General features: G+C 37.2%; 1 protein-coding gene across 1 annotated transcript; it reads right to left on the bottom strand.

Moving 5' to 3' along the window:
- Positions 1–3,462: 3,462 nt before the first annotated feature.
- On the bottom strand, positions 3,463–22,532 carry LOC129939766 (IQ and ubiquitin-like domain-containing protein). The gene is made up of 11 exons (XM_056047891.1): positions 22,038–22,532; positions 13,525–13,667; positions 13,335–13,447; positions 13,003–13,220; positions 12,741–12,897; positions 12,474–12,666; positions 12,171–12,334; positions 4,351–4,483; positions 4,146–4,258; positions 3,849–4,033; positions 3,463–3,790 (listed from the first exon to the last, which is right to left on the bottom strand). Exons 1-11 carry the CDS (start codon positions 22,385–22,387, stop codon positions 3,544–3,546), a joined length of 2,016 nt encoding a protein of 671 aa, XP_055903866.1. The 5' UTR covers positions 22,388–22,532; the 3' UTR covers positions 3,463–3,543.
- Between the last annotated feature and the right edge of the window lie 4,695 nt (positions 22,533–27,227).

Genomic DNA, 27,227 nt, shown 5'->3' with positions numbered 1-27,227 from the left:
TAAAAGGTCTTCGCATTTTTCGTTGACTTTAAAGCTGCTTTTGACCTAATCAATAGGAATGCTCTTATACATATATAAGCTAACACATATTGGTATATCTACAAAGTTCCTGAAAGTAATCAGAGAGATGTACATTGTACACGGGTGCGAAGGCTGCTGTTTGGGATGGAGTGAGCTTTTCAGAATGGTTTAGCACCAGCACAGGAGTCAAACAAGGATGCCTACTTAGCGCTCTTTTGTTCTCGTTATTTATAAATGATGATGACTCAATACTCATTCAGTAGAATAATCTACAGTCAGCTCAACTATAATCTTGGTTCCAGAAATTATTCAAGGATTCACTGAGTTATGAAGAGATATCCCTAATCTTTAAAGCAAGATGTGAAGTTCTCAACTTAAATGGATGTCCTTATAATGGTAGTTTTAAACAATTCTCTACGCTGTACACTTAAAATCAAAAGAAGATTGTCTACACTTCATTGGTATTTGTCCAATATTCAAAACTCAAAGACGCTACTTTGGCAAAGATTTTCGCATTCAGTTTTTCTTGGTTAACTTTTTAGTCAACTTTCAAAAAAAAAAGTCTGCAAAAGGTGGTTTTCGATGCGAACATAGAGAATATCGAGCTTTTCAGTCTCATTGATGCAAGTGACATTAAATTTTGCGAAGAAGAGGGATGAAAGTCTGAAACTTACTTACTAACTTAAGGTGGCGCTACAGTCCGGGGCGGATCTGGGCCTCAACCAACATGGGTTTCCAGCCAGCTCGGTCCCTAGCTAGCTGTCTCCAGTTTCGCACGCCAAGTTGGTTGAGGTCCTATTCCACCTGGATGCACCACCTGAGCTGTCTTACTCTACTGCGCCTTCCCTCTTGATTGGATTCGAAGACCTTCCGGGCTGGAGCGTTGATATCCATTCGCTCTACATGAACCAGCCATCTAAGCCGTTAGACTATAATTTTGCTTACTAGGTCAGTGTCGCTGTACAGCCCGTACAGTTCGTCGTTATATCTTCTCCTCCATTCTCCTTCTATGCGTACGGGACCAAAAATCACCCGAAGAATTTTTATCTCGAAGCATCCTATGACGGTCTCATCTTTCTGTGACAGCGCTATAAATGAGAACCGGGATGATGAGTGTCTTATAGATGGTTATTTTAGATCCTCGAGAGTGGATTTTACTACTCAATTGCCTTCTTGCAGAGATTTGCAAGAGCTTTTCCTCGTTTGATTTCAGCGCTGGTGTCGTTGTCTGTATTAATAGCGGTGCCTAGGTAGACAAAGTCCTTAACTACCTCAAAGTTATAGCATGGTGACGTTTTGTCCAAGACGTCGTTGTTTAGTGTCCTTTTTTGATGACAGCATATACTTGGTCTGGCCCTCATTGACCACTAAACCCATAATCTTCGCTTCCGTCGCAATGCTCAAAAACGCTCCACTGACATCACGCTTTGATCTTCCAATTATGTCAATATCATCTGAGTAACCGAGTAATTGGATGGACCTTTGGAAGATTGTGACTCTAGTGTTGACGGTTGAGTTTTGCACAATTCTTTCCAGAAGGAGGAAGACTGATGCCTCTGTAGTTGGAGCAATTTAGAGGGTCTCCTTTCTTATGTATCGGGCAACCTATGCTGAGATTCCAGTCATCGGCCACGCTTTCTTCCGACAATATTTTGCAGATGAGTTGGTGCATGCTCCCTTAAAAGTCATCGCCTGTTGCTTTGAATAGTTCGGCAGCGATGCCGTCAGCCCCAGCAGCTTTGTTTGACTTCAGTTTAGAAGTTGCTACATATCTTCACTTTATCGAGGTCGGGTAGTCAGAATAGTTGATCTGCGCCTAGGTTGAGTGGTTATATCTCCCTTATAGCGGAATTCGGTTCGTCATCGCCGTTAAATAATTTGGAGAAGTGGTCTTTCCATATTTTTAACATAGACTGTGGTTCCACTACGATGTTCGCCTGGTCGTCCTTATAGGCTTCGGTTCGTGGCTTGTACCCTTGGGAGGTTTTTTTTACCTTTTGGTAAAATTTACGAACCTCATTCCTGTTGTGACATCCCTCTATCTCCTCGATCGCGCGCTTCTCATTCTCTCTTTTTTTCATATAAGAAGCCGGTGTTCCTCTCTTCTTTTCTGCTCGTAGAGCTCGCGAGCAGCTCTGGTCCTCCTGTGCAGCTAAGTTTTGTATGAATTTTGTTTCGCTGCGTGCGCTTGCCGGCATTCGTCGTCAAACCAGGGGTTCCCTGTGGTGGCCGTGTGAAACCTAGCACTTCAGAGGCGGCATCTTTAGTGGCTGCAAGGCAATGTTGCTACTGGTTTTCAATGCTTAATGCATGCAGCATAGGACTCCTTAAGAGGTTATTAGAGACTCGATCGGAAAAGGACATGGCAGTCTCTTGCGATTGCAGCCCGTGAAAACTTCTCACAGTACTTCCTTGTATTGGCTTGGACCGGGACACACGCAGCCGTACCTTGGCTACAACGAGGTAGTGGTCCGAGTCACTATTGGCCCCTCGGAATTTTCGGATATCCTGTATACTGGAGAAGTATGTGGTCAATCTGGTTGACAGTTGATTGATCAGGCTTTTGTGGGCGAATTTATCCTTGATGCAGATTGTCGTGATGCGCTCGCTCATACTGTTGAAACTCAAAACTTTTTGCCTGAGTCTAGTTCCGACAACAAATCCACAACCAAATAGACGCTGTCTTTGTTCGCGGTAGGAAGTCACCCCGACGGCACAACCCCCAACATAGAGGGCCAGATCCTTAGTATAACTCCAAGGACGGTTAGCCGGATAAACCGCTCCTTACAGGCCTGGGCTCCGAATTTGTCAAAGAAGCCCTATAGGTGTTCACTAAGTAGTTCAACCTTATTGTAATTGTAGACGCCACCGTTGATACCATCTCGAGAATTTGTCCGCTGCCGTCTGGATAAGGAGAGGTGCCTTAGTGAAAACACCTCTCTCTTGTTTGCTGCCAAAAAAAAACTTTCCACTGGGGTTAGAACCCAATCTCCAGTTTAGCTACTAGGCACCCGATGTTCACCGCGGGGAGATGAGAGTAGGAGTTGATTGATAGAAAGAGGTGGGTTTTGAGAAAAACCTGTCGACGCTTCATCAAATCAACTACGCTAACAAAGGGAGTTTTATTGACAACGAGCATAGGAGTCAAAAAAGACTAGGAATTCCTCTTATTTAGTATAAATGACCAACAATTTTTACTGCTCTTGGGACATAGCCGTAATTTCGGCTCTAAATAAACTTTGATCCATCGAATAAAGACGTTGCAGACCCTAATGACTTGCTAAAAGTTTTTCCGGTTTTCCTCAGTTAGGTTGCAGTTTTATAACAAACTAACTAACTAAACTCTTTAATCCTTATAACCTCTAAGTCCTGATTTCTTACCAAAAGACAAAAATTATTCAACCCATTCCAATTAATAAATTTGAAACACATGAATTTATTTGAATGAAATTTGTATTTGCTCCCATTAAAATCAATGTAAGCTTTTTATTTTAGAGATATCAACCATATGAATGAACATTTTTAAACAACTTTATCCTTGATTCCAGCTTCCCACCACTGACCACTTTCGACAAAATCATTTTCAACATCTTGGAGTTTCTTAAACGCATTCTTTGCCAAAAGATGTCTATTCGCAATGTCCAGCCTCATTTTCTCATTATACACCGTTCTAAGATCATTCAAGGTATTATGGATCCTTGCTTCGGTCTCTGTTAAACATATACAATTCCATGGTGACCAATCGTCGCTCTTAATCCATCTCGGAAGTCTTATTTTAATTAAAATATATGTTAACTTCTACAAAATAAGAATATAAAAATACTTGCCTTAAGTAATTAATGTCATCCTCTTTGCTAAGAAACGAATGACGATGCCAAATTTTATCGACAATAAATCGAACATCATCGTCTTGAAGGATAAAAGCATACGAAGCCAATGATCGGTGTTTGCGTTCGTCGCGTTGAATCGAACGCAGAATGGCCTTATAAACTGTATTATCAGTAACTGAAGTCTAAAAATAAATTCAATAAAATAATAATATCCATTTGAGCCATGACTAATTATGAAATTTCATTTAAAAAGAATTCTGAACTGAATATAAAACTGGATGAAGTCTCAAATACCTTCAGAGAAAAACACATTTGACAGGTATCGACGGTACTCTGGCGGGTCCTCAAAGCGAATTCCGAAATCGATTTGACTTTTTTGCAACAATCGCACATACGTTTTTGAGGTTCTGCATTAATTTATGAATGATACATTTTGGGATATTATTGTGAGTCATTTAAAATATATAATAAATGATTTGAGATATTAAAGACTCTTAACCTGGTATTTTGCCTTCTTTGTTGAATTTTATTAAATCCAAGAAGATTATGAGGAAACGTTGCCGCAAGATAGTCACATCGCAGTGTTTTGTGAATATTAAGAGATTCTTTTCTCGCTCAATAAGGTCGTGCAACTAGAAGAAAAGGATTTTTTAATTATTGTTGGTAAAATTATTATATAATATTAACAAGCTATCCCACAGCCCTCGGCATAGAAGACAACCATGGGTAATTTTAAGTCCAAACAGTTATGAGGTAGTTCTATCGCTCCCACTTCTTTTTGGAATAATATAGATTTTTATGATTTTTGCCGTTGTAAAGAGACTTTGGATGCTGACAACTTCCTATCCGTGCCCGTCAGTGTAAAGCTAAGGACTAGATTGAAAGATCTTCCAATATTGTCAGATTTTTCGCAAACAAATTTAACTAATTTTATATTAACCAAGTAAACACTCAATTTTTGTTGAAAATATACTTAAAGAATCTAATTTATTATTTAATTACATATTGTTGTTAATCTTTTTACAATGGGCAACTTTAGTCGACATAGGGGACTTGAAAGTTAAGGCAAGTTACTAGTATCTGATTGGCCAGCTCCCAAAAAATTACCTTCCTAACTATCAAGTCAAGTCTATTTCTGTCAAAATGACAGTTTATCATGTTTTTTCATTCAACGGACAGCTGAACTTTATTACTCTTTCATTTATTTATTGTCTGCAACAACTTCATTGAACGTTTTCTGTAAAAGGGTTTGTTGTCAATTTGGAAAAGAAATAACTAGCTAATATTTATTGTTAATACAAAATACAAATCTTGATGGATTTGTAGCTTGCCAGAGGAGGGTTTTGTAGACAATAATGTTTTTGGTAATTTTTTGTGCTATGAACTAAAAGAAGAGGTTTATGAATTAAAGTTCTGAATTTGAAATTCATTACACTTGTAAAACTAACTAGTTGCCTTGGTCAAAATGTACGTTCAAAGAATAAAGTTGACTGCAAATGAAGTCTCTTATGTTGTTTGAACCTGCCCAATCTTTAACGAAATAAGTTGTTTACGATCTGGAACAAATTATTTTCTTTAGAAAGCTTTCATCGCTGGTCTTTCTCTTTACTTACTTACTTAAGGTGGCGCTACAGTCCGAGGTGGACCTGGGCCTCAACCAACATGCGTCTCCAGTCAGTTCGGTCCCTAGCTAGCTGTCTCCAGTTTCGCACGCCAAGTTGGTTGAGGTCCTATTCCACCTGGGTGCACCACCTGACCGGTCTTCCTCTACTGCGCCGTCCTTCTTGTTTGGATTCGAAGGCCTTCCGGGCTGGAGTGTTGATGTCCATCCGCTCTACATGACCTAGCCATCTTAGCCGTTGGACCTTAATTCTGTTCACTAGGTCAGTGTCGCTGTACAGCCCGTACAGTTCGTCGTTATATCTTCTACTCCATTCTCCATCTATGCGTACGGGACCAAAAAATCACGAGAAGAATTTTTCTCTCGAAGCATCCTATGACGCTCTCATCTTTCTTTGGCAGGGTCCAGGCCTCAGCGCCATAGATGAGAACCGGGATGATGAGTGTCTTATAGATGGTGATTTTACATGCTCGAGAGAGGACTTTGCTTCTCAATTGCCTTCTAAGTCCAAAGAAGCAGCAATTTGCAAGAGTTATTCTTCGTCTGATTTCAGCGCTAGTGTCGTTATCTGCATTAATAGCGGTACCTAGGTAGACAAAGTCCTTAACTACCTCAAAGTTATAGCATGGTGACGTTTTGTCCAAGACGTCGTCGTTCAGTGTCCTTTTGACTTTTGATGACAGCATATACTTGGTCTTGCTCTCATTTACCACTAAACCCATCTCCTTCGCTTCCGTCGCAATATTCAAAAACGCTCCACTGACATCAAACTTTGCTCTTCCAATAATGTCAATATCATCTGCGTAACCGAGTAATTGGATTGGATGAACCTTTGAAAGATTGTGCCTCTAGTGTTGATGGTTGAGTTTTGCACAATTCCTTCCAGAACGATATTAAAGAAGTCGCCTTGTCTAAAATATTTTTTGACATCAAATGCATCGGTGAGATCTTTTCCCACCTTGATAAAGCAGCGTGCATTCTCCCTCGTCATTCTGCACAAACGGATAAATTTGATAGGGATGCCAAAACTAGGCATTGCTCTGTAGAGCTCTTCCCTATGGATGCTGTCATGGTTAGGTTAGGTTAGGTTATAGTGGCTGTCCAAGATGGAAACGGACACACTTAGGCCAGTTTAATGGCCCATTGTGATACCACATGAACCTTGAGGCTTCCTCCTAAGCTCAATGGAACCAGTTTGAGTCCCTTACGAAACGTGAGAGGCTGATTATACCAATATGACTTAGATCGTTTTTATCGTTAAAGAAGAATTCTCCTAGGTAATTCTTGCGTTTTCAAGCCAGAGCAGGGCACGTGCAGAGAAGATCTTCATCTTCTCTGCACATGCCCTGCTCTGGAGTTTCTGTTTCTTCCTCTTCCTCGTCCATACAGCTTCTGCAAAAGTCATTTAGGAATACGCCTAGTCTCGTGGCGTGCTTTTCTATTAGACAGTGTCCGGTTACGACACCTATTATCGAGCTTATATGCGATCTGCTTAGAGAGAGCAAGCACCTTGAACGTTCGTTTTATATCCATTGTTGGCCAGATTTTTTTTTGTGGGTTAACACGTGGAGATGTTGTTCCACCTAGTGCCTGCCCTCCTCGCAGCGTCTTGCATTAGCAACAGTTTACAAGTAGCGATTGGTATGCCAGTACTTGCCAAACGTGGTAGGATGGGCTGTACTGTACCGTTCCTGGTGAGTTCATCTGCCTTACAGTTACCTGGAAAGTCTTTATGGCCCGGCAGCCAGCAAAGGTGAATATTAAACTGTTTTGCCATCTCCATTAGAGATGATCGACAGTTATGGACTGTTATAGAGTTTGTAGCGACTGAGTCCAGAGATTTGATAGCGGTCTGGCTATCTGAGAAAATACGGATATTAGATATTATTGTTATCACGTTTTCATCAAGCCAGGACAAGGCTCCTTTATCGCCAAAAGTTCCGCCTGGAAAACGCTACAATGATTGGGAAGACGGAATGAGAGTCTTAATTTCAGTCGTTCGAGTACACACATCCACCAACCCCTTATTTTGTTTTTGAGCCATCTGTGTAAAAATGGATTGACTCATCCTCCAAGAATGTCCTATCCTCCCAAAAAGATCTGGTAGGTATAGAAATCTGGAAATTTCTTTCGAATTGCAGTTGGGGAATGGTGTAGTCTGTGTGCTTTGGAATTGATTCTAAATACCTAAGAATTACGGAGTGGCCAATGTTGTTGTTAGTCCACTGCAAGGAAGCTTTAAGGCGAATAGCAGACCTTGCAGCTATTTGTTTTCTAAATATGTCAAGAGATGTAAGGTAGATGGGGTCGTGCGAAGCGATCCGCTTAAACATACTCGTAGGCAAGCGAACGTTGGACTTTATTTAGCTTATCCCTGTTTATACCTTTCTCTAAAACAGTCCACCATACTGCCACACCGTACATTAAAATCGGTCTTATTACCGATGTGTACATCCAATGCGTGATTCTGGGTTGTAAGCCCCATTTGTTACCAATAGCTTTTTTGCAAGAAAAGAGAGCTACAGTAGCTTTTTTGACTCTTTCCTTTACGTTGCGTTCCCAATTTAGTTTTTTATCTAAGACAAGACTCAGGTATTTAGCCTCGTCTGAGAATTTTAATATGGGGAGGGTTGACAAATGCAATTTTGTATCTCCTCGAAAATAAGACTAGATCGGTTTTGTGTGGGTTAACACCCAGTCCACACCGATCAGCCCAAAGTATTAGTCTGTCCAAGTCATTTTGTAAGATTTCTTTTAGGATATTAAGATGCTTTCCTGAAACTGCTATAGCAACGTCGTCCGCATAGGCTATCACTCTGAAGCCCTCCGCATCCAGAATAGTTAGGATTTCCCTCTACTAACGAATCGTCTACCAGGAGAGTTGCCCAGTTTTGAGTTAATTATTCGGCTAGTAAGCATTAAATGAATTAACTCCCGAAGCGAATTCTCTACATTTAGAGATGTTAGTGCAGATGTGTCTACGTTGTTAAAGGCACCTTCGATGTCAAGGAAAGCAACCATAGTTAACTCTTTATGATGGAGGGAATATTCGACGGTGCTTACTAAAGTGTGTAACGCTGTTTCCATCCATTTAACTTTGCAGTAGGCATGTTGAGACGAAGACAGAAGACTTGTATCAATACTTGCCCTTAAATGGATATCAATCAATCTTTCCAAGGTCTTAAGAAGGAATGATGATAGACTTTTTGGTAGTAGATCTTTTGGATTGACTTGCGAGTATTTACCTGCTACTTTAACTTCTCTCCATGCTGAAGGAACATGGACCAGTCTTTTGCAACTCGGCTGGTATTATGCCATCTGCTCCTGCAGATTTGAATGGTTTGAAGCTGTTGAGAGCCCATTGTAGCTTGTCTCTTCTGATCAGGCCTTGTGGATATGTTGTATTGGAACTTGAACATATATATAATTCGGTAAGAGAACTACCAGGAAAGTGAGTGTCCAATAGTAAGTTCAGCGATTCATTTCTTGAATTTGTCCAGGAACCGTCTGGATTTTTCAAGCACATTGGTATCGCTGGACTAGTTAAAAGAATTTTCCGTAACCTTTCTTCTTCTAGCGTGTCACAGAAGGATCGCCAAAAAGATTGCAGTGCCTTCTTGTACATTCTTTATAAGAGTCAAAGTGAGAGGCTAGTCTTGCGGTTTTGGCCCGGCTGAAAAGTTTAATACATTCTTTTCTTAGCGAGTCAAGCTCTGAGGCTCACAATTGTAGTTTCCTCTTTCCTCTTATGTGTATAAGTGGACAAACAATTTCTAGCGAAATTATATTAAAGAAAAGAAAACTATTTGTTCATTGAATCATGTCGTTAATTCCAGCGATTAACATATCAAAAGTATGTGAAATTTTCAAAAATTGGAAGTTCGCTGTTCAGAATATTCTGGAGTATTAAGATCTGGGAGAAAGCGTTCTGGAAACAGAAAAAGATGCTTAAAAAAATTATGAAAGCAAAAACGAACCAATAAATTTAGTTCATATCAAGATCGCAACAAATGCGAAAGAGGTGTGGAATAGGTTAGAAGCTGCTGTTGCTTATAAAACGTCATTGAATTCGAAGTTGAAATCTTGTGATTTTGTAGATTCGTATGTGGACAAAGTTATTACTACAGAACATAAATTGAATTCAGTTAAAATGATGGTATAAGAGGAATGAATAGAATCATTATTGTTACAAACCAATGATTATGGGTTTGGAAAGCACCGAAGTCCAAATTATTGGAGATTTAATACAGGCAAAACTCACAAAAGATATCAAAGATGATGTTTGTGAATCTGGTAGTGACCTAATCGTTTTCTTTGGTTAGAAGTCAAGAAGAGAACCGTTCTACATGAAGCTACCGTTCCGGATACTTATAACTTGGACGTAGAAGCGAGAGGAGACTTATTTCTCGAAGAAAAGTTGAAGGCTGTAACCGCTAAAATCATAGAGTTGTAAGGCTCAGCTTTCAATTGAATGAAAAAACATGATCAGTTGTCATTTTAAAATAAGTTGACTTGACTTCATAGTTAGGGAGATTTTTCTTGACTAACTTTCCAGACAACTTTTCAATAAAGTTGCCTTACTTTGAAGGCATTTTTTTGACAGCTGGCCAACCAGATACTAGAAAATTGCCTTACTTTCAAGTCCCTTATGTTTCCTGAACCTACCCAGTCTTTTACCTGATTAGTAATGAAAACAAGCGAAGTTATAAAGTGAATAAGCTGATACCTGTGGATCAATAGAACAAAAGTCACGTGGGGAAGCCTATTATCATCTTACATTTTAAGGCGATTTCTCGCAAAAAGTTTTTGTGTATATTTTGAGATCCAAGTCTGATGCGATGAAAACGTTTATTTCATTCAGTTTTTTGAGCAAATTTGGGATAAGGCATTAAACAACAGTTGCTTAGGCCTTAGCAAAATGGCAAAGCCAAAAGAATGACTCGTACTATAATTGAAAAAGCGCGGTGCATGAGTCTGATGCTGGTGTTGAAAAACATTTTTGTGGAGAAGCGATATTTTATACGGCTTACTTAATAAATCCATTACGAAGTAGAGTGCTTGAAGATTGCAAAACACCAGAGGAAAAACGACCTGGCAAAAAACTATTTGGGCAAGTAATTTCTGAAAGCAAAGTTAATAACTTTTTGTATTTTGTATTTTGTATTGTAAAAGATTGTTCCGGTGGGACAATTGAAGAAAATAATTAAAATTTTGAAAAATAGATGAGTAAAAACAAAAATGAAGAAGAAAGATTTTGATTGTAACCTTGAGCATTTGTCCGTAGCTTCAAAGTCATCGAAGACTGTTAGAAAATCGGATAAATAGCAAGTGATGAAAACAAAACCGATCATTTAACCTACAAAGATGTTATTCCAAGCAAGCAGACCAATTGGAAAGAAGCAGCTAATAGTGAATATGCGTTCTTGCTGGCTAACGAAACATTTAAAGTTAGCTGATGTATACCATCTGGGAAGACGATATTGAGTAATGGGTTGTTTAAACGATGTCAGAGTTACATGGGAAAGTCATTCGGTACAAAGCTCGACTTATGGCAAGAGGTTGTAATCAACGGTACGGCATAGATTATAAAGAAACATTTTCTCCTGTTTTAAGATATGAGACATATGTATCTCTAAAGATCTTTGTTTAGAGTTAAGGGACCAGGGAACGTCGAGAAATCTCAAAATTTTCAATTCGAAAAATCAGACCGATTAATTCTCATTGGAAGTTAACAATAAATTGATAAATAAATAGCACTTGATCAAATAACTTTTTATATCCCAACATTTGTTTCAGCTACAATAAAATCAGGAATTGTTTAAAACTTAGCAAAACAAGTTTCTACGGTAATATTTCTTAATAAACGTTCTAGTCCATTTATTGTGAACTCCAGTGTTCCTCAGTACAGCCATTTAGGCCCAATATTATTATTTTTTTTTTTATTGCAAAAAGACTTTACATTATTTAGTGAGTGGTTCAATAAAAATAGTCGTTTTTAAATTTATTCCTGGCTGGGGTGTTGATAGATGTAAAGTCATGACCTTTACACGCAAGAAAGCTCTAAATATTTTTGATTAAATATTTGATCTATGTTCTTTAGGTAGAGTATCTTTTTTTTTGAATTAACATGAGTTTTAGATTTAAAACTTAGGATGTAAGTTCTGTAGTTAAAAAAGAGAATAGAATCTTTGGTTTTATTAAATTGTTAGGTCATGGTTTCCACGATCCTTAAGTTCTCAAACTTCGTTTTGTTTTACAAATTTTGTTAAGACGAATTGTTGAATATGTCTGCGTAGTGTGGGAATTTCATTATTCTTTACGATATAATGAAAATTGAAGCGATTTAAAGAAGCATTAATGTCTCCATTTTATTTCTTGCCTTCGTTTAAACATTCTGCCCCTTTTTCACAAAGGCTTACTGTTATTAACCTTCTTTTCTTGATAAAGCCGTACAAAACATTTTCAATTTGTTTTATTGCATCAATGCAACTTTTGTCGATCGATTTTTTGACTCCAAAAACCAGTACATCAAATTTTCATTAAGCATTTTTGTTTACTTAAGCATTTAAGGAATTGAAATTACCAAAAACTAACTTGAAAAGTAAGAGGAAACGTGTTATCTTCAGGAACCTATTGTTGTCTTCTGTGGCGAGACTTGTGAGACACCCTATATACAAAACCCTATTCACAAAATTTACCTCCGCAACTTGTGGAAAATCTTGTTCATCCTCTAAAATATTGTCAACAGAATTAAGAAGGGTTAGTCGTTCTCCAATAGGCATTTTCTTTTTTAGGTCTTTTAAGACTTCAGCTAAAAATCTTACACGTTGGGTGCGTATGAGATCCATTTCAATGACCTTATCTGAAATGTAAATGTGCATAAAATGTAATTAACACAAAATTAAGACATGTTCAGAAGATATAACATAAGATCAAACTTGATGGCAAAGTTCTGAGAAATTATGAGTCGATATAAATATATAAATTAGACAAAATTGAACCTTTGTATCCCAACCACTTAATAGGTTCACCCATTTTCTGTAACAACTGATTTTCCCGGAAATCCTTAAGAGCTTTCCTTACAACCGTACGCTGCCTTTCGATTCCGTTCAGTAATTGGATTTCCTTATCCAACAAAATATTAACCTCTGCCAACCTAGGTGCACCTGAATACATCTTTGCAATTCGTTTCATCTGTTAAACAACAAACAACAAACAAAATCAAAAATAATAACAACAAATAAGAAATGAAAACAAATCAAAATCACCTCTGCTTGTTTCCATTTCTCGACATGAGCATATAACAAACCAAAGTCTTCTTTGGTATGGGGAAAATTTTTAATAGCATTTTCACGGTAGATACGTTTTTTGGTTTCAATATCATTGAGTTTACGTTCAACTGCCAAACGATCAGCGACAATGTTTCTGAAAATAAAATATAATACAAATTAAGCTCGTTGCTCAGCTCTTTTGTTTTGAATTTAAATTTTTAAATTCATCCTGTTTGCAGAGTAATTTTAATGTTCTTACCGATATTCTGCAGCACATCGCTTGATATAACGCCAAAAAAGAAACCTTCGTAAATTCCTCTGGATTAATACAATTTTCGCCAGACGATCTTCACGTTTCATCTTTTGCGCATAAGTCTGATATTTCCTCGGAATGATTACAAAGTCTGTTGCAGCAGATACAAAAATAATATTGGAGGCATCTCCAAATGATTGCGTTGATTGATCAGCTGTTGTATCCTATAAGTTGTTTGCATTTTATATTCAAGGTCGACAATTATGTTACAATGTATATTACTCGTGTAGCATGGATATACGAGTACCTACATAGTTGGGAATGCACCTGTTACTTACATTTAGTTTCATTTTCAGTTCCTTGGTCTGTGTTATTCGTGATGCTAGATCGCGGGATTTAAACTTCTGGAAGTTGGGGCCAGTTAGTGTGAACGCATCATGATATTCTATGCCTGATTAAATGATTCATACATTAATTAATTCTGATTTTAATGCGATGATCGAGTTAATTTAAATTAAGGCTACCGACCGGTTCGTTTGTCTCTATATCCACCGATGAATGGTTTTGTGATTGCTTGGTTTTCGATTTCTACGACAATATCTTTGCTATTGCCATCGCTTGTATCTTCGGATGGTATATGTACGGTAATAAAATCAGGTAGCCGTGATTTGCTGTGGATTATTATTATTACTGTTTTTTTTGTTTAAATTGATGCAGGATAAAATAAATTGGATTGAATGCTTAGCTTAGCAAAAGAAGAAGTAAAAAGAAACATTTATTTGGATAAGAACATTTAAAAAAATACTTGAATGGATCGCAAGGACTAATATGGAGTTTTTAAGGAATCATGGCTTGATAAAAAGTGTAGGATGACATGAAATGCAACTTGTGCTGATTAAGCTAATCAGGTTAGGAGAACCAATGGAAGCGCAGTAAAAAAGTTTGTGTATCCAACACAAATGAAGCGTTTTAAACTCTTTTGCAATGAAAAAAAGGAGTTCTTTTTTGAGCGGTCTTACCCTTGTACGCGAGACATTTTTGGAAGCAAGTACAAAAAATTAAGTTATAAATCGATATCTTAGTTTTAATAAATAAATAACTTCCTCAAGGGGTATTGAATACCCTTATAATGATTGAAAACGCTGCTAGCAATTAGGAATGAAGGACAAAATTGGATGAGAGATATCGAGGCACATTAGTTTAAATGCCTGAACATTGTAATAAGTAGGAAATATTGAGCCTTGTAAAGTGCAGTTGAAGACTGCTATATATGGTAGGTAGAAATGGTGATCTCAAGGAAACCTAGCCTGAGATCCAATTAGCGCTGGTAGTGAGCCGTTTTGATACCAAAAACTCATTTAACCTGAGATAGAAAGGGAAAGATTTATAGAGAAGGTTTATAGCGATTATGTTAGAGCCATTTTGTCGCATTGAGAAAAAAGATTAGGTCTATAATCTTTGTCTCAGATAGCTCATCAATGTGAAAGAGTTCTTTTCCAAAGTATTTCAAAGTGTTTGCCAAAGCATGATATTTGCAGAGGAAATGGATTATCGTTTCACTTTCTCTTTGGTCAGGTGTTGTAGGTGATACCTGGCTATGTCTTGCCTTGACCTGCATAGAAGATCGTTTGTACGGGTTTTATTATAGGTGGGCCATATCTTCCTAGATATAATGCAGTTGGGTAAATAGCTACACCTTCGGTCTGATTCAGTTTGGTAGATAGAAAATATTTTACCCTCCATAGAGGAATGTTAACCATTTCCGCAAGTGAGCTATGAAGGACCGATTCTTGCCTGGCTAGCTCGTCAGCCCGTTCATTTCCCACCATACCACTATGGCCCGGAACCCAGATCTGGGTGACACCGAGGTTAATATTCAGGCTCGCAAGCTCATCGTGAGATTGCTGGACCAATTTAGATGAGGATGTGGCCGAGTTAATAGCTTTGATAGCCGCATTTCGGTTTTGGTTTGGGCTTTGTTTAAGTATCTTACATGCCCCCCTATTGCCAGCAGTTCAGCCTTAAAAACACTAGAAAAGTCAGGATGCCTTAAGGATTTAGCTACATTTAGGTACTCCCAGAACCAACTCCGCACTCCATCTTTGAGCCGTCAGTAAAGATGGTTGTGTCGAAACATATCGACACGATGTTATCCTCCCAATCTTCTCTGGATGGGAAAATAACCTTAAAACCCTTACTAAGGCTCAAAGTAGGAGTGCAGTAGTCAGTGTCTATCCAGATAATATCTGAGGGAATCAACTTCGTTGTGTTACGGGGACCATAAGGTTTTGACAACCAGCTGTTTGATTCCTTCAGCCTAATAGCGCTGCAGGAAACTATGTACTTGATAAAAAGGTCGATATAACGTTTAAAGCATCCGTTGGGCAAGTATGCATGGCCCCTATGGTGCCCACGCAAGCTGATGAGCATTTCTAGAAAAACGGATTGACTTGTTTGATTGGAGGAATACAACTGGCTATTTCACTAAAACATTGTTTATGAAAATTGCGATAAAAGATGATAAACATGAGTAGCAAATGCAAGAGATCTATCGCACTCCTTTTAATTTTATTCAAAACACTTATCAAGGCACAAGTTTTTTGCTTAAAAACAGCATTACATTTTCAAACCATTAAATTCTACATGTGTAAGATTCCCCATTGGACAACATTGTCAAGATCAGAGTTTAATGAGCTTATCATACACTGCTCGGTTGTCGACATCCAAAGGACAAGGTGCATCTGTTCGTAGAGAACCAAATCCTTGTGACTTAAACATCTCTGTGGGAGATATGTCTGGGAAATTTGTAGAGAACCAGAGCCTTGTGACTTACGGCTCTCTGTTTGAGATATTTCTGAGATGGAGGAGCATAAAGTCTTTATTCTGTGTTTATAGTGAATTGAGAAAACAATTTTCAGGAAAAGAATTACTCTTGAAGGATTTAATAATTCCTCGCACGAGGCAGTAGCCCGCAGAACTCTAGGCAGCGTAGCCAAGCATTGAACCCAAGTCCTCAGGTATGACAATACTATGCACTAACCATTACACAATTTATCATAGGTTGGTGATTTTTATGAAAACACCTTAGATTGACCAATTTGTGTAAAAGAAGTTTTGGTAATGGTAAATATTCTAAACCATTGCAACCATAGTTCAGAAGAACCAAACAAACTGTAGGAGATTCTTTCATCCAGATCGAGCAGGCGGCACAAAATCTGGGACTGTACACTAGTGAAGGAAACACAAACTACAAGGTGGATGGGGTGCATCGGCTTGAAGAAGAACAATTTGTCACAAAAATCATTCAAATAACCTTGGGTCAATATTTCGCAAAAACCCACCTCTGTCCATTCAATCCTACTCTCACCTTACCGCGTTTAAATCAAGGACCTGGTCGTGTATCAGGGTGACTTCCTGACCACGTAAAGTAAAACCAGTTGCGAAGTACCAACTAGCCTCAAATACGCACAGATTTAGGGTCAACAGCCCACGCAAACTATTTATGACATCGAACTTGATAAGCACTTGGAAAGAAAGAATAAGCGGAGGCCCTAGACTACTTTAAAGCAGATCCAGGAAATGCGATGGGATGGACCGGGCAAAAAAAAGATGAAAAACTGCGATATTTACTTGGTGACTTCTACAGAGAAAACCAACAACACTTATTTCGATGCGGCTTTGTCATTGGAGCCAGAGGCAACAAGTCTTGAGCTATACGTGCATCAACAAGGGCCTCATGGCCATCTGCATCAAATCTGAATGCGGCAACATTATATGTTCTAAGAGCTCTTGGACAAAGCATATGAGCAGTGTCCTAGCTACAATTTTAAAATTGTCTTGGGCAATTTTGATGCCAAGCAAGGAAGGAAATATATCCTTGGTGGAATAATTGAGTAAAGCAGCCTGCATGAGTTTTACACACTTCAAAGCAACACCTGGTGAAAGAAGTAGACGGTACCTACTGTGATAGGTTCAGTGGATGAGCAAGTCAGAAGGTGGAAAGAACACTTTTCTTCGGTTTAAAACCGAGTGTTTGCCAACGTGCAGCCGATACCTTCTGAAGCGCCTGACGAAACTAATTCCTGAATCCGTACCGCACCTACCAGTGAAAATGAGATCGTTGCCGCAATTAAAGCACTTAAGAACGACAAAGCGGTAGGACTTAATGGAATTCCCGCACAGCATTTACAACCAGCGCCAACGTCATCAAGCGAACGGCTTCATCCGCTCATAAAAGAAGCTTGGACCACCGAAAGCTTCCCCCATGAGTGGAAGAAGGGAATTATCGTGAAGCTCTCAAAAAAAGGAGATCGTACAAAGTGCGAAAATTGGAGAGGAATTTGCGTTCTACCTGCCGTTGCCAAAATAGTAGCAAACGTCATATTGAAACGCATCAGAGAACACCTTGAGGCTACACTCGATGCCGAAAAGCAGGATTCCGCACTTAATCCTTCTGTATTGATCATATTAACACCCTGCGGATCATTGTTGAACAGTGTGTTAAATATCGATCACCACTACACCTGCCGTTCATCGGGTTTGAGAAGGCTTTTGATAGCGTTAACGGGTAGTAAATCTGGTTAGCTTTGCGGAGGAGAGGCATCCCAGAATATAATGATGGATCCAAGTTCACGTTCTGCACGAAGGTAGGTTGTCAGATGATTTTGAAGTCCGCAGCGGAGTCAGACAGGTCTGTATTGTGTCGCCAATATTGTTTTTGTTGGTGATAAGGGGGTTCCCAACGGACTTAACAGGTCTGAGGACCTCAGTAGCCTGCACGAAAACACTTCCGATAGTGGATTCAGGCTCATTGATTTTTCTGCGGGGCAAGACGTCATTTAAGCCAGTACGTGTTTTTCACATCTCAACATCCACAAAGGAACTTGGTGTTCTCCAAATAAATCTAACGTCAACCAGATTGACCATATTGCGTGGACGCTAGATAAGTTTCCAGCATAATGGATTTAGACTACCAGGAAGGTCCTCAGTCGATCAAAAATTCACATTACGGCAGATAGTGGAGAAAAACCCAAAAACATCAAATCAACAACCACCAAATTTTCATCGATTGCAAGATGCATGAGTACCTGAGTGGCCAACTATTTTAAAAACATGAGCGTTAAATGCAGATTTCAAAATGATATTACTTATTATTGTATCTAGAGTCAAGTTATTAGTAAAAATCTGCAATACCTACTAGAGTAAATTTAGCAAAAACAAAAGTTTTCAAAATTAGCACAGTAAACGTGAAAATAATAATTCAACGGAACATAGCACATTTTTGATTTATTGGCTGTTTCTACGATGTTGTCTTAATGATAAATCCAAGCTTTCAACTTCTAGGGCCTAATGCATTATTGATAAAAATGTCAAAAAAGTGCAAAACAGGGTTACATTTTCGAGCTTGTTCTGAATTTTACCTGTTTTATTGGGCTTTAACAAACCCATCAAATATTTTGTTGGTTGCTATTAGTTTATTTGTTATTTTATCTTAAAAAAAAAGTTTTTGAGCCAGCTTTTAATCACATGGTCACTTTCTTAGAAAACAAAAACAAAAATAGATAATTTTTTAATTTTCTTTTTTATTTAAAGCAAATTCTCAAACTGTTTTCCACCCACTTTTATACGGGTTCTGCACCTCCGAATAAAAGAAAGTCTTAGTGAATGTTCAAGGTTTTGCTCAGAAATTTGTAATGCAGCTGCCTCCATACGATTTCTTAGCTCCTCTAAAGACCTGATCGGCATGCTGTATACGATTTCCTTAATGCATCCCCAATAAAAAAAAAATCAAGTGCATTTAGGTCTGGTGAACGGGGTGGCCATAAAATTGGTCCCAGACGTTCTATCCATCTGCCTGGATATCTGGCATTTAAATATGCCGGCACAGGCACAGCATAGTGTGCTGGACAATCATCATTTTGAAGCCAATGGGATTCCTTTAGTTCTTGAGGCACTTCTTCCAACAAGGTTGGGAGATCATTTTGTAGGAACTCCAAATAACCTTGGCCAGTTAAGATCCCAATTATTTTCCAATTGAAAATCCCAGTCCAATAGCTTATTTTGAATTGGTAGTGGGACCTGTCTTCCCTCATGATGTTTGGGTTTTGTAGAGCCCAGAAGTGGAGATTATGGGGATAAGTGTAGCCATTTTTTTTAAATGTCGACTCATCGCTCCAAAGAATTTTGTCCACAAACTGCGGATCTTCTTCAATATTCACTATTATTTGTCGACAAAAACTCATGCTCGTTTTAAATCTTGCAGCTGGAGAGTTTGCACCTGTGTTAGGTGAAAAGGACTATATTTATATCTACTTAGCACATTATGCGCAGTCGTCTTTCCCAGTGCGTCGTGCTATTGCTCGGATTGATACTGTAGGATCTCGGTCAAGTTCCGCAAGCACAAAGCCTTCGGTATCTCCTCTAGGGGTTCGTCCCACACCAGCACCACCAACACCACTACCAGGCAGCCTTCCTTCCGAGAAACAGCTATGGACTCTAATAAACACTCGATAATCCGGGTGACGTGCGTTAGGGTACCTTTATATACAGAGTCGCAGCTTCGTTTGCGTTGCCTTTGCACTCTCCATAAATGAAATGCATGTTTGCATATTCTTGTGCAGAATACAGAATACGTGGCATCGAAAAAGTTCAATAAAGCGTCTTAACCCTTAAACCACTGACATCAAAATATAAGATATTTTCTTAAAAGAATTTTGGTTCTTACATGATTTTAGGCTGAAAATTACGAATATGAAGTCCGTTTGTCCAAAAAATGTCACCTGGAAGCGCCAGGTGAAAATAACGGAAGACCGTCTGTAGACGGTCTTAGTGGTTAGCGGAAAAAAAAACATTTCAAATAATCTATGATTCAAATCCAAAATAAATTTTTTATTCATTACAAAACTACAAATTATTGTTCTGTGTGATAAGTTTTAAAGCAGTTTTTTACTTTTGAAAAACATAAATGAATATTGCATTTGGTACAAAATGTGTGTGTATCGGACTTTTTACACAATTTGCAAGATTTTTTTGTTCCCCATTCTGGAAAATGATTGGTTCCATCAAATCTCTCACTTGCCACCGGATGTACAGCTTTTTTCCCAACCTGTTTGCTGGAAGTTGCCTGTGCAGCAGATGATGGACGACCAACACATCTTTTTTCAGCAGCAGCACAGAGTTCTTTGGCAATGCTCAACCGAAATTCACACATCGTTATATCTTTCATTTGTTCTTCTTCAATACGATTTTTTTCAGCGTTCCGTCGTCTATATAAAATAAACGCATTAGTTATAGCCATATCCAAAAGATGATAGAAAATTCTTGTCGCCATGTCCTGTGTTTTTATTTGAAGTCCATTTCGACCCATGTAGGCATCCATCAAATCGACACCACCCATGTGGGCGTTATACTCACGTATAATTTGTGGACAGTCGATTTCATGATAGGTTGTCTCTTTCCTATTGTAGCGAGCAATTTTTGATGGCTGGCTTACCAAATTAGTTTTTAAAAACGGCTTTGTTCCAACATACGTTGAGCATAGTCTGACATTTTTCGTGTCCTTCCAAAGAACTGTGGTAATATCGACACCGTAAGTGGATCCGACGTATTCTGTCGAAAAACCTCTGGCTGCTTTTTTCAGCTCTTCACTTTTATCAGTCGGAAGTTTGTATTTCGGTACTCGATTTGCTCTAACTGTACCTAAGCTATACATGCCACGAGCTCTTAGATACACTAGCAGAGGCAAAGACGTATAAAAATTGTCGAAATAAATAATATGATTCACAAAATTTGTAATACTTTGTGACAATCTGATGACAACATTCCCTGTTGTCCCAATGTCTGGAGTGCCAGGCAAAATTATGTCGTCATTTTTTGCTCCCGTATATCAAAAAGCAGGTTCAGGAAAACAGCTATTTAGACCGTTAATTTCTATGAAGAATGCACAATAAAAACGATATAAATAAGTGTTCGTCGTGGTCTTATGAATTTAGATCAAATTACAAAAGCTTTAATTCAAAATTTAAAAAAACTTATACGATTTTATCCGTTCTCACTTTCTCAGGATCTTACAATTTACAGAAGACTTTTTGTTTGGAAAAAATAACAAATAAACTAATAGCAACCAACAAAATATTTGATGGGTTTGATGAAACCCAATAGAACAGGTACAAATCAAAACAAGCTCGAAAATGTAACCGTTTTTTGACATTTTTATCAATAATGCATTCGGCCCTAGAAGTTGAAAGCTTGAATTTATCATTAGGACAACATCTTAGAAACAGCCAATAAATCAAAAATCTGCTATGTTAAACGGTTGGTATTATTTTCACGTTTACTGTGCTAATTTTGAAAACTTTTGTTTTTGCTAAATTTAGTTTAGTATTGGTAAATAGTTGGCCACTCAGGTATTCATGCGTTTTTTTATACCAGCTATGATTTAACTTTTTCAAAAATTATTTGTTTTCACATTTTGCATTGAAATTCAATGTTAAACAATTTTTTTCTCTAAGAAGTCAAACAATTATACGGGACACCCTGTATAAGACCCTTATTATTCCCGTACTACTATACCGTGCAGAAACATGTGCTAAGACAAAAGCGGATGAAAGCACCTTGGGTCGTTTTGAGAGGAAAGTTCTTCACGTGATCTCCTGTGATGGTGTGTGGAGGAGAAGATGAAACAACAAGCTGTACGAGCTGTACGGGCTGTACAGCGACGACATAGACTTAGCCAGAAGATAAAAAGGCATTTAGAAGATGATAAATACTATAAAATTTTAAATGCATGCAACCAATAATATATAAACATTTACAAACACTAAAAAACTAGGAGTGAAAATAGTGATATTTTCATGGCTTGAAATATTTTGCAATGAAAAATTACTATGATATCTTATTTTGCCATAAATTGTGAACTTCAAAATTTAAATGTATGTATACATAAATACCATTCACAACAATTTGAAACAGACTTTTTCTCAACAAAATCATTTCAATATTCTTTCTCATTTACTTTATAATATCATTACCAATTTACTTACTTATAATAAATGTCCAAATTCAAAATTGCTGGAGCAGTTTCCATATCTCCAGCACTATCATTTATAGCCAAAAAAAGTTCATAAATTCCATATTCATTTCGTTCAGCATCATATAATTTACAATCATCACTAAGAACTTGTTCACATTGACAAATAGTAAGTAATTTCGGATCGACTTCAAATTTTCTTGCAATATCTTTTTTAACTTCTTCAATTGTCATACAATTTGGATAAATTTGTGCAACAACTTGATTTTCAGAAATACTTAGCTTTACGGTTATATTTTCAAATTCAACAACTTCATCTTCACAACCGCTAAGATGCGATTCGCATTCCTTAGATGACGTCATGTTTTTGATAGTTTGATATTTTCATTTACAATATTTAAACACACTTCTGTAAATTTGACTCTAATTTCAAAAGTTTTTGAAAATTTTTAATAATTTTTCTTTTAAGAAACTTATAACTTGTGAATGGTACTGTCCTAGCTTCAAAATGAGTTGTTTTAAGGGACTATTAGGGTGCGTATCCTTGAGGATATTGATTTCACAAGGAATGCTAAGAAAAAGTATGTTAGTGATTTTGAAAGTGGGGGAATGTAAACAACCATGGTTTCTAGGTTGCATTTAAAGAAGTGCACTCGATAAAACTTGGATTGAAGGTATTTTATTTTGATAAATTTGTTCAAATTGTTAAATAGACATTCAAAGCTCCAAAAATAAGTCTGTCGGATTGGAATCCAACTCGATACCTCTAACAAACGGAATTTTCCTTTACTTTTAATGCACGTTAACGATAAAGCTCACTTGATAAGTTACCCCATTGAAAATTATTTGGTCAATTAATATTCTCTGAAGAAGAAATATGTGACTGTTAACAGTCGAATTGTTTTTTACTAAACACCGTTTAATTTAATAAATATGATTTAAAAATCGAACCAGCATCGATCCTGATTTGATGCACGAAGGATGTACAATTATTTTTAGAAAAATGTCAAATGACACTTGAATGATATTACATCGTAGTTTTCAAATGATAAATATGTATGTCAGTAAAAGTCATCTAACTTTTTATGATACCTTTTTTAACATTAATTAATGGATTGACTTCGGGTTGATAAGAGAGTAATGCATTTTGAGGCCTTAACAGAAAAGTTTATGGAAATCGCACATCATGAAAATCTTTTGGGTCAATTTTTAAGAATTTTGTCTTACATTTCGGGCGATATATTTCCTTTAACCTACGGTCCCGTATGCATCAAAGAGGAGTGAAGGAGAAGATGGAACGACGAGCTGTACGAGTTGTACAGCGACGTAGTCTTAGCCAGAAGGGTAAACGTCCAACGACTAAGATGAATGGGTCACGTAGAGCGCATGGAAACCAATGCTCCAACCCGGAAAGTCTTGGAATCAACACCCATAGAACAGCGCAGTAAAGGAAGACCGAGGATCAGGTGGTGCGCACAATTGAAAAGTGATCTGACCCAACTTGGAGCGCGAAACTGGAGTAATCTAGCTAGGGACCGAGCTAGATGGAGAAATTTGTTGGGTAGGGCCCTAGTTCGCACCAGGACTGTAGCGCCACCTTAAGTAAGTAAGTAAGTAACATAAGTAATGTTGGCTTTGAATGCTTCTAAAGTACGGGGATTCTTTGCGTAAACACGTCTCTTGTGTAGCTCAACTGTTGTCAAATCACTAAATCTTGTTGTCCAATTGACGTCACAAAACCTGACATTACACGGCCACGAAACTTCTCAATCTATAAAGGCATAATCTTTGATGTTGTGTAGCTTGTTGCCCAGTCTTCTTGGAACCACTAATCTATAAGCCATGATCTTCAATATCGTTAATGCTAAACATTTAACTAATAACTGTTTATTCATTTTGTGGTTGCAAAAGTATAGGGCTGTAATTCGACATCTGTCAAACTGAGTTGTTAAACCAATTTTTTTTTTCAGTTGAAAGTCTGACATTTACGAAAATGGATCACTTAACTATCGCACAACGCACAAAAATGGTAATTCTGCCACAGCCACATATCATGCTTTAAGAGGAGTTTAAGGTTTAAATAATTGTTCAACTTCGTAAGCAAATGGTAAAAGAAGAAATTTGAAGGGACTGGATTGGTAACAGATAATATTATAAGGCCTGTGTATCATCGTTTCGCTCGTACCACTGAACATATCGCTGCTGCAAGTGAAAGTGTTAGTGAAGACCCGAATGTGTCGATTCCTCGACGTAATGGCGTTTTTTGCATTTGGATCTACACCTGCATACATACATATAAAATCCAGCTCACAACGTCGTAGATACGTTGAACAACAGGCGGCGGACGGCGATTTTTCGATTGGAATGACTGTCACAGTCAATTCGGAGTGTTATAATCATATGATATCTGAATTTGTTTTGCCTGCTATTGAAGAAGGTGACTTCTAGAATATCTGGATTCGACAAGAAGGTGGTACAGGCCACACAGCTCGAGCGAATATGGCTTTATTGTAAGAGACATTTCCTGGCCACGTAACCAACATGTGTTAAAAATTGGTCGAAAATTACCTCAGGAATCGATGCTTGCAACAATTTGCGTGGTGGTCATTTAAATGATGTAGTGTTTCACTCATAAGTCATAATGTCAAAGTCAAAACTTTATACTAAAAAAGAGGCTGGAATGCGACCCACACTGATAACTTCCCATCCCGTCTGTTGAATTGTCTTTTTTAAAAGTTTGTAGGTTTTCGTGTTGGGTTGAAAAAAGTTGTTAGTTGAATTATTCTTAAAAAATTTAAATTACCAACAATATGTTTCAAATAAAGTAATAGTTTAGTTGGAAAATCTAGTTTTTTTTAAATAGATTTTTAGTCGAAACAAATTTTTATCAATTTAAGTTAAGATATTTCAGCCGAAAATCAATTTTTACCAACTTTTGTTAAATTTTCTTTTAAGTTTTTATTTTTTGTAAAAAAAACTGTTAATTCGATGCTTTTCAAAACTTTATTGAATATTGACGACAATATTTTTTTAAAGATAAATTTAGTTTAAAGTAAATATCTAAAAGTTTTGAAAAGATAAATCAGTTGAAAAGCAATTTTTACCAGCTTTTATTAAGTTTTTTGTTTAGTTTTTTATTTTTTGTAAAAAAAACTGTCAGTTCGATCTTTCTGCAAATTTTTTTGAATGTTGAAAACAATATTTTTTATAAGATAAAATTAGTTGGAAGCCATAATCTCAAATTTTCGAAAAGATATTTCAGTCGAAAATCAATTTTTACGAACTTTTGTTAAATTTTCTTTTATGTTTTTATTTTTTGTAAGAAAATTGTCAATTCGATTTTTCTCAAAATTTGTCCAAATGTTGAAAACAATATTTTGTAAAAGATAAAATTAGTTTAAAGCAAATATCTCAAAGTTTTGAAAAGATATTTCAGTCGAAAATCAATTTTTACCAACTTTTATTAATTTTTTTGTTTAGGTTTTTATTTTTTGTAAAAAAACTGTCAATTTGATTTTTCTCAAAATTTTACCAGATGTTAAAAACGTTATTTTTGTTTGCACAAATAAATCTTGGTGATCAAATCATTTTGCATTCGTAAAATTTTCGTGGTGACAAATTTTTTTTTCATTTTTTTTTTATTTATAAAAAAACCGTTAATTAGATTTTTTCAAAAAATATACTTGTTTGGTATCACGTAACAATTTGCTATATAAAATTAAATTTAAGTGTCTAGCGTTTTTGGTTCGTAAGATATTTAGGGTTAACCAAAATTTTCACCTTTTTTATAAACTGCTATCGTAAAAAAAAAACACCCTCGCAATTTTCTTGAGAGCTCTTTCTGCTATTTTGTGCCCTATTATCTGTATAACAAAATTTGAGCTATGAATTACGAAAAAAACGCCGTGAAAGTACGAACGTAAATACACACGCACGCACAGACATCTTTCTACAAATCTTTTATTTCGACTCCAGGGACCTTAAAACGTCAAAAAATGTCAAGATTTTTAATTTGACAAATCGGAAGTAGGAATAAATATCATGAAAACAAATATTTTATATGTATGTATGTGTTTTATTTACTTTACTTTTGAAACCGCAAAATGGATAAGCCTGTATAACGACACTTTAAATAACATCTGAGTTAGCCAATAGTCCATTATGACATTTCCTTCCTTGGCTTGTTTTTATTTGTCATTGGGAAGGTTCATTCAACATAAGGGACTTCATTTGCAGTAAACTGCATTCTTTGAACGCAAAAAAGAAAAGAGCTACAGAACTTAACAAAGATGACATGAAGAGTGCTATCAAACAAAACCATGACCCTTAGAGGTACTGCCAGTACTTACGGTATTCTACCGAATACTTTATTTTATAGAATTAAAAAATATAAACAAAACGATGTGCTCAAAAGTCAAGAATATCAAGCAATTTCTCTACAAGACAAGTTTTTACCAACGCTGAACGGCTGAAGAAGATATGCTGGAGAATTACTTACTTCGAAGTTCAAAAATTAATTATGGTTTAACATACACCCAAAGTCGAACGTTAGCATTCCAATATATTGTACACTGCTAAAAAAATGCCCTAATCAGTGGACTGAAAATAGACAAGCTATAGTCGATTGGATTAAAGGCTTCATGAAAAGACACACCAATCTTTCCCTGCGAAAGCCTGAAAACACCAGCTTGTCTCGCTCAACAAGTTTTAGTAAGCACAATGTCCTAGAATTGCGAACCAATTACCAGAGAGCACTTGGTAAGTTTGATTTCACTCCCGACCATATATTAAACTTAGATGAAACAGGTCTTACTACAGTCGTTCAGGCCCCAAGCGTCAAATCAAAAAAGGGACAAAAACAAGTTGGACAGTGTGTTTCTGCTGAAAGAGGACATTTTGTAATTATGTGTGCCATCGTCAATGCTTGCCAGCTGCATAATTCCTCCAATATTTATCTTTCCGCGAGCTAGATATCACGATAGTATGCTTGCTGGAGCACCAATCGGTAGTGTAGGTTATGTTAACAGCCCCACTTGTGGTTGGATGACGGGAGAGCTTTTCATTAAAGTTCTTGAACACATCCAAAAATAAACAAGGTGCACAAAGAACGACATGATCTTACCTTTGATGGACAATCATGAAAGCCATTGCACAATAGAAGCAATCAAGTTTTGCCGAGAAAATGGTATTGTTCTGGTCCTCT

Source organism: Eupeodes corollae, chromosome 1 (assembly GCF_945859685.1).
Source record: "Eupeodes corollae chromosome 1, idEupCoro1.1, whole genome shotgun sequence".
Lineage (NCBI taxonomy): Eukaryota > Metazoa > Arthropoda > Insecta > Diptera > Syrphidae > Eupeodes > Eupeodes corollae.
This window is presented reverse-complemented; position numbering and strand designations above follow the sequence as displayed.